Here is a 14,245-nt window from a genome sequence, read left to right on the forward strand (position 1 = left end):
TGCTCCCCGCCTGCCCCCCCCCCAAACACTGCCAGGGAAGCCCTGTGGGCTGGAAACTGTCATGAAACTCTTTCACTGTGACCAGGTCTCAGCATCTGAACACCCTCCGCCCGCCTTCTGAGGGTTTGGGAATGTGGCGGGGGAAGCACTCTGTGGGCAGAGGCATCTCTCCCAAACTCAGCGTAGTTGCCTCCTCCTCCAGGAAGCCCTCGGGGAGCCTCCAGAGCATCTCACTGTGTGTCTCTAGGATGGGGCCAGGGGAACCCTCAAGGACCGAGGCAGAGAGCTGGGTTATGGGAGGCGTTGAGACGAATGATTCTCAGCCGGTGTGTCTGTGTTCCCAGGGGACCCTTGTGAGGGGACAGCCTGAGGATGCCCACCCCTTGGGGAGCAGCCACTGAGCAGTGCCAGCCCCTTGGGCCCCTCCCAGTCCACATTTGGGCTGCAGGGTTTCTGGGAGACCCCCACCCGGGACCCTGAGAAGGAGGTGAAGAGCCCAGCATTTGGGGTCACCTGCACCCCGCAGGAAGGACGGCACGGCTCACACAAAAGACAAATGATTTCCTTTATTCCCCCTGCCTCCCAATTTCCAGGTAGCTCTACAAAGACATTCAGACAGAGCCACATGCAGGCTGTCCTTCAAACACAGAGAAACAAAACTGAGCCACTGGCTGGAGATCACATCTGCCCAAAGGTGGACTTTTCTCATTCAATGCCATTGGGCAGCTGGCCAAAGAAAAAAAAAACTGACCAAGCGGAAGGTTTGAACAGGTTGGGGTGGGGGCTCAGAAGGGGGTGCCCCCACATCCATCAGTGCCAGGAGGCGCCTGCCCACCATGGCCAGCATCCACAAGACGGCGGCCCCTCCCCGGGTCCCCCAGGCACGGGTCCTGGGCCCTGCTACCACAAGGGGGGATTTGGGGACCCCCTGCCTCAGGGCCAGCCAAGGCCTACATCAGGGAGAGAGGGAGGAAGGAAGGATGAAAGCTAAAATCCAGGCCTCAGTGACACATGGCAGAGTGGGTTTTCTCTGTGAAAGGCACTCAGTGGTACAGGGCTCGGGGCGGGGGGTGGGTGGGGGTGCCTCTGGGCTCCGGGTCTGACTGTCCAGCACAGCTGTTCCCGGGGGAGGCCCAGCCAGGATCCTCATCGCCCGTCGGCGTGTCCACCTGGCCCTGTGGCCCTCCCCACAGGGGACGAGCCTGGCTCAGGCCCTGCTGACATCCTGGCTGCGGAGGTGGGTGGGGGGGACTGTTTGGAGCAGGCTGGGCTGGGGGCGTGGGGTTGCCGGCTGGGAGCTCCCCTGGGTTTGTCCTGCACACGTGGTGGGGCCCCAGAACAGGGCCTGCCCACGTGATTTCAAATCCATGCCGCAGCCGCATCCAAAAAAGTTTTGTTTGTTTGTTTGTTTCTTTGAGACAGCTCTGTAACCCAGGCTGGAGTTCAGTAGCGCAATCTCGGCTCGCTGCAGCCTCGAACTCCTGGGCTCAAGGGATCCTACGGCCTCAGCCTCCCGAGTAGCTGGGACTACAGGCTTGGGCCACCACAACTGGCTAATTTTTTGTAGAGATGGGGTGTCACCATATTGCCCAGACTGATCTCAAACCCCTGGGCTCAAGCGATCCACCAAGCTTGGCCTCCCAAAGTGCTGGGATTATAGGTGTGAGCCACCATGCCCAGCCCAGGGGAAGTATGTTAAAACCCCTTCCTGTACCACGAGGTGAGTTTAGAGCCAGCAAGATGCCCCCGAGTTTAGAATCTGCTTGCTGTACTGCTGGCCCCCCGGCTGTGGGGGATGGGGCCCTCGAGGAAGGGGTGCCACTCCCAGGGCTGGATGGTGTCATTTCTCTAACAATTTAAGCACAAATGTTAAAAAACATTTCTTTTAAGTGACAGTCTTCTTCTGTTGCCCAGGCTGGAGTGTCATGGTGCAATCACAGCTCACTGCCCTCCTGGCCTCAAGGCTCCGGACTCAGCCTCCCAAGTAGCTGGGACTACAGGTGCACACCACCACGCCAGGCTAATTGTTGTGTTTTTTACTAGAGACAGGGTTTCACCATGTTGACCAGGCCGGTCTCGAACTCCTGACCTCAGGCGATCTGCCCACCTCGGCCTCTCAAAGTGCTGGGATTACAGGCGTGAATCACCGCGCCTGGCCACCAACCACGCCAAGCTGATTTTTAAAAATATTTTGGAGAGATGGGGGTCTCACTCTGTTGTCTGGGCTGGCCTTGAACTCTCAGGCTCAAGCAACTCAGCCTCCCAAAGTGCTGGGATTAAAGGCATGAGCCACAGTGCCCGGCCTGAAGCGCAGGTGTTTTAAAGGAAACCTACAGAGCATTACTCAAAAGGAAATGACCATTGTCCAACGTTGGGGATGAAGCAGCCATTGGTCGGTGCGCACACGTCCAGGAGTGCAGGGACGCGAAGGCCTGCAGGTGGGGGAGGCAGGTGCCTCACACGAGCCCCTCTCCGCCCCGCTGGCCCCGCTTCTTCTCCCCTGCGCCCTCCTCTGCCTCGCCAGGTCCCCGCTGCCTCTTCCGGAAGCGGGCCCCCAGCCGGTGTCTGGGCGGCAGGAGATCCATGCCCAGGACCTTGTGGGTCTGCCGGAAGGCCAGCATTCGCAGGGCGTGCTGCGGGGCACACACAGCCTGTCAGGACCCCCGCCCACCCTGCTCCCTGAGTGCTGGGGACACAGAGGGGCTGGTGTCTGTGGCCACCAGCAGATGGGCCAGGCCTATCCTGTATCCCTCGAGATAGCCCCCGGCCCCCCGCTGCTTTCTTTTTTGAGACAGAGTCTCGCTCTGTCACCCAGGCTGGAGTGCAGTGGCGCGATCTCAGCTCATTGCAACCTCTGCCTCCCAGGTTCAAGTGATTCTCCTGCCTCAGCCTCCCAAGTAGCTGGGATTACAGGCGTGTGCCACCACACCCAACTAATTTTGTATTTTTAGTAGAGACGGGGTTTCACCATGTTGGCCAGGCTGGTCTCGAACTCCTGACCTTGTGATCTGCCTGCCTCGGCCTCCCAAAGTGCTGGGATTACAGGTATGAGCCACCCGGCCCGGCCGATACCGCTTCTTACGACTGCGGAGCTTGGGTCACTGCAGGGCCTGAGGAATTTTCGCGTGGTGCCGGCTGACCACAAGGACTGTCCCAGGAGGCCCCCCCGCTCCACTGACCACCAGCTCTTTCCGCCTCACTGGAGGGACCCCACATCCTGCACTGCAAGCCATTCCACTGATCCCATTCAAGGCAAAATTCAGAAACGTCAGACCCGATGCAGTTTGGTTTTGGTGCTGCTAGGAGATTTTTCTTATAAACAAATTTGCAAACAAAGTAACCACAGGTGAGGGCTGGGCAGGCGGAGCTGTCGGCCACGGCTGGGCTTCTAGGACCATGGTCAGTGGTGTGGGGGAGGACGGTCCCTGCCAATGAGACCTGAGGTCTGGGCGTCGTTACGGTGGTGGCTTTGGCTCTGAGCTGCTGGCCCCATGCCACCATGCCAGGCTGGCCCTGTCCCTGTGCGCGGTCCTGCTACCCACGGGCCGCCCTCCTGTTCCTGTACATCTCAGTGGGAGGGAGAGAAGGGGGAACCCAGGCCATTTCGGGGAACACTGCACAGCTGCAAGCCGGAGCTGGGGCCTGGGTGTCACCCCTGCCGTGACTTGACCCTCCTACCTGGGCGCTGGCGGTCACGTCTTCCCGCTCTTGGAGGGTCATGGGCTCGAGGGCATCTGTCTGGTCTCTCTCGCAGGGATCCTGGAGCCCGGGCCCGTCTTTGTGAGGGGGAGTGGGAACAGCAAAGAAGGCGAGAATGCCCTCGTGAAAGACGGTGACAGGGCCGTCCCTCGACACCGTGGGGCCTCAGGGGCCCGTGCATGGGGCTATACTTGCAGCCGTGGCACCTCTGACCCTCAAGCCTCTCTCAGCAGGTTCAGGGTCTCACCCGGGCTCATGGGGGAGTCCTCCTGGCCCCTCAAAGCCTGTTGGGCTGCCAGCATCTCCTGGGCGTTGTGTGTGTTTTCGTGCCTGTGTGCACCCATGCATATACACATATGCTGACATGTGTGTGTCCATGCGTGCCCATGTGCACATGTGTCCATGTGTGCACATTGGCGTATGTGCATGTGTGCATGTGTGCCCGTGTGTGCACCCATGTCTGTGTGTGCTTGTGCATGCACCCATGTCTGTGTCCATGCATGCACGGTATGCCCGTGTGTGTGCGTGCATGTGTGCCTGTGTGTGCAAGCATGTCCATGTGTGCCTGTATGTGCACTCATGTCCATGTGTGTGCCCGTGCGTGTGCATGCATGTGCCTGTGTGTGCATGTGTGCCTGTGTGCACTCATGTCCATGTGTGTGCCCATGCGTGTGCATGCATGTGCCTGTGTGTGCATGTGTGCCCGTGTGCACTCATGTATGTGTACATGCCCATGTGTGCATGCATGTCTGTGTGCATGCACTCATGTCTGTGTGTGCCCGTGCGTGTGCGTCCTTGTGTGCCCGTGTGTGCAGGTACATCCATGTGTGCACCTGTATGTGCACTCATGTCCTTGTGTGCCCGTGCGTGTGCATGTGTGCCCGTGTGTGCAAGTACATCCATGTGTGCCTGTATGTGCGCTCATATCCATGTGTGCCCGTGCATGTGCGTGCATGTGTGCCCGTGTGCAAGTATGTCCGTGTGTGCGTGTGCATGCCTACACGTGTGCTTTACATGATGGCCCAGGCAATGGGCTGAAAGCTTCATGCTCCCTTTTCACTTGCTATCATCCTGTGTCACTAAAAATGACTCGAAAACACCCTTTTCCATATCTGGTCGCCACCCTCTCACATGTGTGTCCTGGCACGTTCTCTTCCCTCTGCTGGTGTAGAATGCATTGTGCTGGGCAGCTCTGCGCCCTCTGTCCTCTGAGCTCCTGGCTGTTCCCTCTGGATAATCTTTGGAGGACAGGCACTGGGGTGGATTTGTGCCAGAGTGGCTCTGTGCTGGGGTGGCTCTGTGCCGCCGCCGGTGGGCGTGGCCACCAGAGAACATAACTGTTGTCTCCTGGGTGGGGGCTGAGCCCTCCCTTCCGGGACCTGCGTGTCTGCGCCCTGCGTGCAGGGTGGTGTCCTCCATGACCGCGGCCCTGTCTGCCTTCCTGCTGGGAGCATGTGTGTGTTGTGGGCTGCTCTCCTGCCTGGGCTGGACACTTCCTCTGTGTCTGTGACCCCAGCTCTCTGTGCCATGGCCACGGGCCCTGGTCTCTGCGATTTGCCGCCCACCTCCTGGGCCCTCCGGCCCAGCGACTGACCTGTCAGGAGCGTCCCTGTGGCCACGCACTCCAGGACTCGCCTGACTGCATCCCCGGGGCCCAGGGGCCCAGCCGCGCTGCTCACAGCCTTCTCCACCAGCAGCTCCATGGCCTGGTGGGGACAGAAGAGCAGTTGCTGTGTTTTGGGCGCGCGGCAGCCCCTGCCTGCCCGGGAGGGTCCTGGGGTCCCTGGGACGGGAGGCCCCCCTCAGCTCTTTCTCTAACTCCCACCACCCACTGAACTTCCGCCGAGGAGGGCGGCCCGTGGCAGGGCTCTGCCACCTCCTGGCACGGCCACGGGCTGGTTTCTTTCTTTTCTGAGAGCGGAGTCTCGCTCTATTGCCCAGGCTGGAGTGCAGTGGCACGATCTCAGCTCACTGCAAGCTCTGCTTCCCCAGTTCAGGCGACTCTCCTGCCTCAGCCTCCCATACTGGCTGGTTTCTTCACCCCTCTGAGCCTCAGTTTCCTCGGCCGGTCCACAGTGACATCACATGCCAGTGTCAGGTGCACTGTCCACCACGCGGGGCCCACCTCAGCTGAGGGGAAGGGCCACCCTATCCCACCACGTCCCCCCTGTGGCCAGTTCCCGAGGGCACGAGGGGACAGGGGCAATGCTGGCCTCCCACAGCACCGTGTGGGTGCCTCTACAGTCACAGCAGGAAAACAGGTCTCAGGGAACACAGGCTTTCTCCACGTCAGGACAGCCGCACGCTGGTCACCCAGCACGGAGGCTACTGTGACCTCCTCCCAGGAGAGGAGACGACGTTTCCCCTAAACAATGGGTGTGAAAGGTCCGGCGCGGTGGCTCACGCCTGTAATCCCAGCACTTTGGGAGGCTGAGGCGGGCAGATCACTTGAGGTCAGGAGTTCGAGACCATCCTGGCCAACATGGCGAAACCCCATCTCTACTAAAAATACAAAAATTAGCCGGGCGTGGTGGTGCGTGCCTGTAATCCCAGCTACTCGGGAGGCTGAGGCAGGAGAATCGCTTGAGCCCAGGAGGCAGAAGTTGCAGTGAGCTAAGATTTCGCCACTGCACTCCAGCCTGGGCAACAAGAGCGAGACTCCGTCTCAAAAAAATGATTAAAAAAAAAAGTAAAAAAGAGACTTAATCTCTACCAAACAAAACAAAACAAAACAAACAAACGCCTCTGTACCATGCTGCATTCTGGACACTGGGCAGTGGGTGGGTGTGGATGAGGCACACAGGCCCAGTGGGAGGGACCACGGGCAAGACACCACTCCAGCGCGGGATGGGGGACGCCACTCCAGCATGAGATGGGGGACGCCCGCAGGGCCGGGGGGAGGCCGGGTGTGGATGGCTGGCTTGTGGCTGGTGGAGAAGGTGTGGGGACTGGGTGGGTTCCCGGGGTCTCCGTGGGGAGCATGGGCATGGGGCCTGCTCTGTGAACCTTGTGGTGAGGGGATTCTGGTTCTTCTCTTCCCTCCCCTTTCTACCAGGATGGGCTGGGGGATGGTGTTCGAGCCGCAGGGGGTCTCCCCTCCAGAGCAGGTGCGTCTGGGCTGGGTCACCCAGAGGCCGGTGTGCAGCCAGGATGGGGAGTCTGGCTTCCGCCCCTCTGCCTGGGCCCCTCTGCCCCGGTGCCACGAAGTCGAGCAGACACCTCACATTTCCCTGGCCGGTCCCACATTTGCATGTGAGGTTCTGGGTTTTGAATAATGGCAGTCAAATGAGGCTGTGGAGAGGGCCGTCTCCCCCGCAAGGGGACCTCAGGGACTCCCACGGCCTCTCCTGAGTACTAGGTCTCCCGCCGGCTCCTTCGAGGGAAAGGGTCTGTCTCTCAGCCTGGGCCTGTCAGGGCCATGGAGGCCCTTGGGGGTCCCAGTGGAGGGCTGGGCCGCCAGGCACTGCCTTACCCAGGCTGGCAGGGCCCCCCAGGTGGGCACACGCCGGCAGAGGTCCCTCAGGACCCTGATGACGATCACGCATGGCTGCAGGCCGCTGGCTCGAGCCTTTGGGGGAGAAGCACACGGTTAGCTTTCAGGGGCTCACGTGGCCACACGGCATGACGCCGGGCTCTGTCGTGAGCGTGAACCCCAGGGAGGATAATAGGGAGCCTGGCGGGCCTTGAAGGTGGCGGGTGGAAACAGAGTCCACTCCCACATGAGCCCGGTGCCACCAGGCTGTTGAGTGGCCACGAGACGGCAGCGTCCCCACCCCCAGGGCAGCACCCACTCCTTCCACATTTCCCGACCCTATCAGCCAGGAGCCAGCGTTGGTTGTCAAGTCAGCGCTCGGCCAGGAAGCTGATGGCAGGCGTCTCGGTCTGCGCTGGGAGCCCACGGGGCTGAGGCGGCCGCGCCGGGTTGACCTGGTGCCTCTGAGCTACGTTCCTCAAAGTCACCCCTCTCCCCCTGCTCCACCCCTGCCCCCCTGACCTGAAACCACCTGGCATGACGGAGGGCGGCCAGGGACTCGAGGCACTTCTTGGGGCTCAGGACATCACCTGCATCAGCCTGAGGCTCCTCCACACCTTCTAGAAGAAAAACCTCGAGGTGTGCGGGGAAGGCGCCTCGTCCCGCTCTGCTGCCAACGGGGTGAGGGGCTCAGTTTGGGCCCCTCAACCCTTTTTTTTTTTTTGAGACACAGTTTCACTGTGTCACCCAGGCTGGAGTGCAGTGGCATGATCTTGGCTCACTGCAACCTCTGTCTCCGGGGTTCAAGTGATTCTCCTGCCTCAGCCTTCCAAGTAGCTGGGATTACAGGTGCCCGCCACCACATCTGGCTAATTTTTGTATTTTTAGTAGAGATGGGGTTTCACCATGTTGGCCAGGCTGGTCTTGAACTCTTGACCTCAGGTGATCCTCCCACCTCAGCCTCCCAAAGTGCTGGGATTACAGGCGTGAACCACCGTGCCCGGTGGGGATTTTATTTTTTACGTATTTAGAGACAGGGTCTCGCTCTGTGGCCCAGGCTGGAGTGCAGTGGTGTGACTGGAGCTCACTGCAACCTCGAACTCCTGGGCTCACGTGATCCTCCTGCCTCAGCCTCCTGAGTAGCTGGGACTGCAGGCGTGCACCACCACACCCAGCTAATATTTATTTATTTATTTGTTTGTGTTGAGATGGAGTCTCACTCTGTCGCCCAGGCTGGAATGCAGTGGCGCAATCTTGGCTCACTGCAACCTCCGCCTCTCGGGTTCAAGTGATTTTCCTGCCTCAACCTCTTGAGTAGCTGGGATTACCGGCGCGCGCCACCACGCCCAGCTAATTTTTATATTTTTAGTAGAGACAGCGTTTCACCGTGTTGGCCAGGCTGATCTCGAACCCCTCACGTCAGGTGATCCGCTGGCCTTGGCCTCCCAAAGTGCTAGGATTACAGGCGTGAGCCACCGCGCCTGGCCAAATTTTTTTGTTTTTTTAATAAATGGGGTCTCACTACCTTGCCCAGGCTGGTCTCGAATTTCTGGGCTCAAGCAATCCTCCCACTTGGACCTCCAAAAGTGCTGGGATTAGAGAGGTGGCCGCTGTGCCCGACCTAAAAAGGGAGTTTTAGAAGCTCACCTCCCCACCACGCTGGGCCTGGGGAGAGGAAGCGGGGGCAGGAAAAGGCCGACAGGAAGTGCAGTTTCCTGGGGGGCGGCTCACGGGGCTCTTCTGTCACTGATCTGTCCTCACAGAAGGATTTCCGCTCACTTCATCACCCACCCGCGCCAGGAAAGAGCCACTGCCTAGTGGCCGCCAACCCTTAACCCGCCCCCACAACCGCGCCACTCCCCAGCCTCCTCCGCATTTGTGTCACAGCCTTCAGCTAGCGCCAAAAGCCACTCTCTTCCCCACACTGTACTTAGTTTTTAGATGACTATTTGTGAGGACCGATCGTGACTTTCCATTTAATGATTCAAGGCTCTTATTAAAAAAAAACAAAAAAACACTTAAGCTTTAAAAAACAAATTGGGCCAGGCACGGTGGCTCATGCCTGTAATCCCAGCACCTTGGGAGGCCGAGGTGGGTGGATCACCTGAGGTCAGGAGTTCGAGACCAACCTGGCCAACCTGGTGAAACCCTGTCTCTACTAAAAATACAAAAAAATTAACTGGGTATAGTGGCGCACACCTGTAGTCCCAGCTACTCGGAGGCTGAGGCAGGAGAATCGCTTGAACCCAGGCGGCGGAAGTTGCAGTGAGCTGAGATCGCGCCATTGCACTCCAGCCTGGGCAACAGAGCGAGACTCTGTCTCAAAAAACAAACAAACAAAAAATACCAAATCGATTGAAAGAGAAACATCAGTAGGTCATGGCCCTCAGTTATGACCAAAAAAGATTATGAAGGGGGTGAAAGATGATAGGAGTTTGGAAAACTGCCCTAGAGACTGTTCTGGAAGATTCCACAGCTGGCTGAGACTTCGGGAGCACAGACGTGCAGTGTGTTACTGATGCCTGTCTCCGCTGTGGCCACTGGCCAAGACCCTCGCTGCACCTAGCCTGGCCCAGCCCCTCACCCACCCTCCCAGGCCTGGCAGGTCTGGCTTTAAGACCCCCGATCCCCTACATTCCTAATCAGTGGCACTGGGACCGTGGTGACTGATGGACAGAGTCAAACTGAGCTTCTGCCATGACCCAGGGGAAATGGCTCAGACCTGTCCTTTGCCGCCAGGGCTGGTGTCACCAGGGCCTGAGAAGCAGGTGCCAGCCCTGGGTAAGGGCAAGGGAGGTGACACGGTGTCGCTTGCCTGAGCAGGGCCCCTGCAACCAGGCTCTGAGCCCATCTGATGCTGTCACCGACTCACCTCCTCTGCTGCCTGGAGACTCAGCTCTTGTGTGACCCATGGAATCCTCAGGGGGACAGCAGTGCTGGAGCGTGGCTGCTGTGGCATTTCCTGCTCAGGGCAGAGGCAGACGCTGCCCCAGGCCTGGGTGTGGGGAGCGCCCTGGGGAAGCGTGCGGGGGACAGTGGTTGGAAGGAAGGGCTGGGCCGCACCTGGGTCTGTGGAGGGGTCCTCCCGCATCAGAGGTGAGGTGACAGATATGGTGACCTGCATCCTGGGCTCCTCACAGGAGGAGATGACAATGTTGGCTTCAGGGTCGGAGGAGACCTCATACTCATCCTCGGTCACCATCTGGGAGGGGTAAATACAACACAAGGCCACCTTACTGCAGCCCAGATTCATGTGTAAATCAGCCAGGATGTGGTTGGTGTGTGTAAGTTAATCCTGTCGGGCCTCCCACACTTGCTGCCTGGGTGCCAGGCCCTGTGCCCTGTGTCTGGAACCTCCAAGTGACCAAGACACAGCCGCAGCCCTCCAGGAGCGCACACATGTAGAGATATGTACAGACAACAGATCCTGTGATGCAAGGAGCCTCCATATGTAAAGAATACCTGTAATTCAATAACAAGAAGACCAGCAATCCAATAAAAAAAAATTGGTGAGTGAAATAACAGATACCTGGCAGAAAAAGAAACACAAATGGCCCTTTTTACACATGACACACATTACCCCATAGTCAGGGAGGAGTAAATTAAAACCATAATGAGATGCCACCGTCTCCTATGAGAAGGACATAGCTCAAGAGGTCTGTGTCACAGTCTGGTCTTCCTGTCCATGGTCATCACCCTCCATGCGGCCTGTGCTCACACCTGAGCCTGGCCTCCCACCTGAAACGCACCTCTCTCCCCATCCTCCATCCCTTCCCTTCTCAGGGCCTCCCTGCTGCAAGGCAGCCCCCAGGGGGCTCCGTCGACATTACTGGGGTGGATGTTGTCAGCTTCCCCACAGCCTTAGCCATTCTCATGGGGCTCAGTTATTGTCTTTGCCACCGGGCTGCAAGTTTTCCAGAAAGCAGGGGCTGTATCTGTCATGTTGTGGCCACTGTCATGTTGTAGGTGTGCAGGAAATGTGAGATGCAATCATTGAAGTCAGAGCATGTCACTCCCCTGCTCAAAACCCTCCAGCCTCCCCACTTCCCTGAGAATGCAATCCTACCTCCTGGTACGGCCTTCAGGCCTGGCTTGATCTAGGTGCCCCCTCATTCCCTCGTGCCCACCCCTCCTTGCTCTGGGCCTCCTGCTTTTTGGCCTCTGCAGGTGCTGGTCCTTCTATGGGGAACACTGTCTCCCCGACCAGGCACTGCCCATCCACTGGGCATCCAGTGCCCCCTGGAAAAGTCAAAGGAGTAAGGCTGAGTTTTCCCAGGGATGGTGACAGACGCTCAGGAAGAAGGAATGACTCTGGGGACTGATTTTTCATTTTTCTTTCTTTCTTTTTTTTTTTTTTTTAAGACAGAGTCTTACTCTGTGGCCCAGGCTAGAGTGCAGGGGCACTATCTCTGCTCACTGCAACCTCTGCCTCCAGGGCTCAAATGGTTCCCCTCCCTCAGCCTCCTGAGTAGCTGGGATTACAGGCGCCCACCACCATGCCCGGCTAATTTTTGTATTTTTAGTACAGATGGGGTTTTACTATGATGGCCAGGCTGGTCTCGAACTCTGGACCTCAGGTGATCCACCTGCCTTGGCCTCCCAAAGTGTTGGGATTACAGGCATGAGCCACCACACCAGGCCCGATTTTTCTTTTTAAACCTAAGATGATCAATGTAAATTCTTCAGTATGAGAAGAGTATATGAAAATTCTCTAGAGGAAAAAAATTCAGTTGACATTTCACAGCCCTAAAATTGAAATTGGGTTTTTGCTTTTCTTACGGCTTCCTAGTCGTGATTGCTGCGAATGTTTTCTGTGCAGCTTTCATCATCATTTACTCTTTTTGAATTTCTTTTGAGACTGAGTTTTGCTCTGTTGCCCGGGCTGGAGTGCAGTAGTGAATCACAGCTCACTGAAGCCTCGAACTCTTGGGCTCAAGGGATTCTCGCGCTGCAGCTCCCTGAGTAGCTGGGACTACAGGTACATGCCGCCATGCTCAGCTCATCTTTTTTTTTTTTAGACAGAGTCTCGCTCTCTCGCCCAGGCTGGAGTGCAGTGGCGCAATCTCGGCTCGCTGCAACCTCCGCCTCCCGGGTTCATGCCATTCTCCTGCCTCAGCCTCCCGAGTAGCTGAGACTACAGGCGCCTGCCACCACGCCTGGCTAATTTTTTTTTTTTTTGTATTTTTAGTAGAGACGGGGTTTCACCGTGTTAGCCAGGATGGTCTCTATCTGCTGACCTCATGATCTGCCCGTCTCAGCCTCCCAAAGTGCTGGGATTACAGGCGTGAGCCACCCCGCCTGGCCCATGCTCAGCTAATTTTTAAGTTTTTTGCAGATACAGGTTCTCACTATGTTGCCCAGGCTGGTCTCAAACTCCTGGACTCGAGTGATCCTCCTGCCTCAGCCTCTCAAAGTGCTGGGATTTCAGGCGTGAGCCACCATGCCTGGCTAACAAACTGGTTGGTTTTTAACAGCGATGCTTCTTCTTGTATCTTTTTTTTTTTTTTTTTTTTTTTTTGAGACCCAGTCTCGCTCTGTCGCCCAGGCTGGAGGGCAGCAGCCCAATCTCAGCTCAGTGCAACCTCTGCCTCCGGGATTCAAGTGATTCTCGCGCTTCAGCCTCCCACATAGCTGGAATTACAGGCACATGTCACCAGGCCTGGCTAATTTCTGTATTTTTAGTAGAGATGGTGTTTCACCATGTTGGCCAGGCTGGTTTCAAACTCCTGACCTCAAGCGATCCACCTGCCTCAGCCTCCCTAAGTGCTGGGATTACGGATGTGAGCCACTGCACCTGGCTTAATGCTTCTTGTACCTTAAAGTTGTGTAGTAACAAAGGTCCCCTGCCATCTAGGAGCTCAAGGGGCTGCGGGGAGAGGGCTGGCAGCCAGACGCCAGAAGCAGCGATGAGCAGGGCCCTGACCTTACCTGGAGCTGCCGGGGCAGCTGCTGGGCGATCCTCCGCAGCAGGCTGTGCGTGGGCTTCTCGGAGCAGAGCAGAGCGAGGCGCACGTTCCTGTCCCCACGCAGGAGAAGGCCTTTCGCCAGGATGCCTACTCGCATGACGCCTTTCAGGACCCGAGTCTGGGGGACAACGCTGCTGTGGGGACAAAGCCACAGACGTGCGCCATCAGCGGAGAGACGCGGGGTACCCCAGCTGCCTCCCTCCTGAGCTACGGGGACCCTGCAAGTTACAGAGCCTCTCTGTGCCTCGGCATCCTCATCCATGAAATGGGACCAGGCCGCTCTGTCGGAGGCGCTTGCGGGATGAAATGAGACACCGTGAGATCGATCTCGGAGGTGCTGCCACCGGGCATGCCTCGGAGTAGCCGGGACGCGTGGCCAAACCCACATTTTCCTTCCTTGTGAGCAAACGCTAAGCCCCAGGCCCGCCCCGCGAGGTCTGGTGGCTCCAGCATTCACGGACTCTGTCACCCTGTTGTTTCAGCTCCACATGGCTTCCAGAGAGGACAGAAAGCAAGGCTGCTTTCTGCCCTTGCTTCACGGGGGTTAAGAAAATTCACAAACCTAGGCCGGGCGTGGTGGCTCACGCCTGTAATCCCAGCACTTTGGGAGGCTGAGGTGGGCAGATCACTTGAGGTCAGGAGTTTGAGACCAGCCTGACCAACACGGCGAAAACCCATCTCTAATAAAAATATAAGAATTAGCCAGGCATGGTGGCGGGTGCCTGTAATCTCAGCAACTTGGGAGGCTGAGGCAGGAGAATCGCTTGAACCCAGGAGATGGAGGTTGCAGTGAGCCGAGAATGTGTCACTGAACTCCAGCCTGGGAGACAGAGCAAGACTCCATCTCAAAATAATAATAATAATAATAATAATAATAATAATAATAATTAGCTGGGTGTGGTGGTACATTCCTGTAGTTCCAGTACTTGGAAGGCTGAGGCAGGAGAATCACTTGAACCTGGAAGGCAGAGGTTGCTGTGAGCCGAGATCGCACCACTGCACTCCAGCCTGGGCAACAGAGCAAGACTCAGTCTCAAAAAAAAAAAAAAAAAAAAAAAGGAGAGGGCAGCTTCCTGGGCACTCCTTGTATTGGGACACTTTGCAACCC

The 14,245-nt window shown here is 57.5% G+C and overlaps 1 protein-coding gene across 18 annotated transcripts in view; it reads right to left on the reverse strand.

Moving 5' to 3' along the window:
* Window positions 1–541: 541 nt before the first annotated feature.
* ZFR2 (zinc finger RNA binding protein 2) overlaps window positions 542–14,245 on the reverse strand; it is a 66,586-nt gene continuing 52,882 nt past the window's right edge. For 2 of the 18 annotated variants that reach the window (XM_034946725.3, XM_034946723.3), the window contains exons 13-20: window positions 13,100–13,271; window positions 10,235–10,373; window positions 10,044–10,133; window positions 7,694–7,791; window positions 7,172–7,267; window positions 5,294–5,405; window positions 3,679–3,776; window positions 542–2,633 (exon numbers count right to left, since the gene is read on the reverse strand). In XM_034946725.3, the coding sequence (XP_034802616.2) occupies window positions 2,457–2,633; window positions 3,679–3,776; window positions 5,294–5,405; window positions 7,172–7,267; window positions 7,694–7,791; window positions 10,044–10,133; window positions 10,235–10,373; window positions 13,100–13,271 (982 nt within the window). In that variant the 3' untranslated portion in view covers window positions 542–2,456. Of the gene's footprint in view, window positions 2,634–2,654; window positions 3,777–5,293; window positions 5,406–7,171; window positions 7,268–7,693; window positions 10,374–13,099; window positions 13,272–14,245 lie in introns of those variants that run through there. The other 16 variants (XM_034946726.3, XM_034946728.3, XM_034946727.3 and 13 more) reach the window with 16 other exon arrangements.

This window comes from Pan paniscus, chromosome 20 (assembly GCF_029289425.2).
Source record: "Pan paniscus chromosome 20, NHGRI_mPanPan1-v2.0_pri, whole genome shotgun sequence".
NCBI lineage: Eukaryota > Metazoa > Chordata > Mammalia > Primates > Hominidae > Pan > Pan paniscus.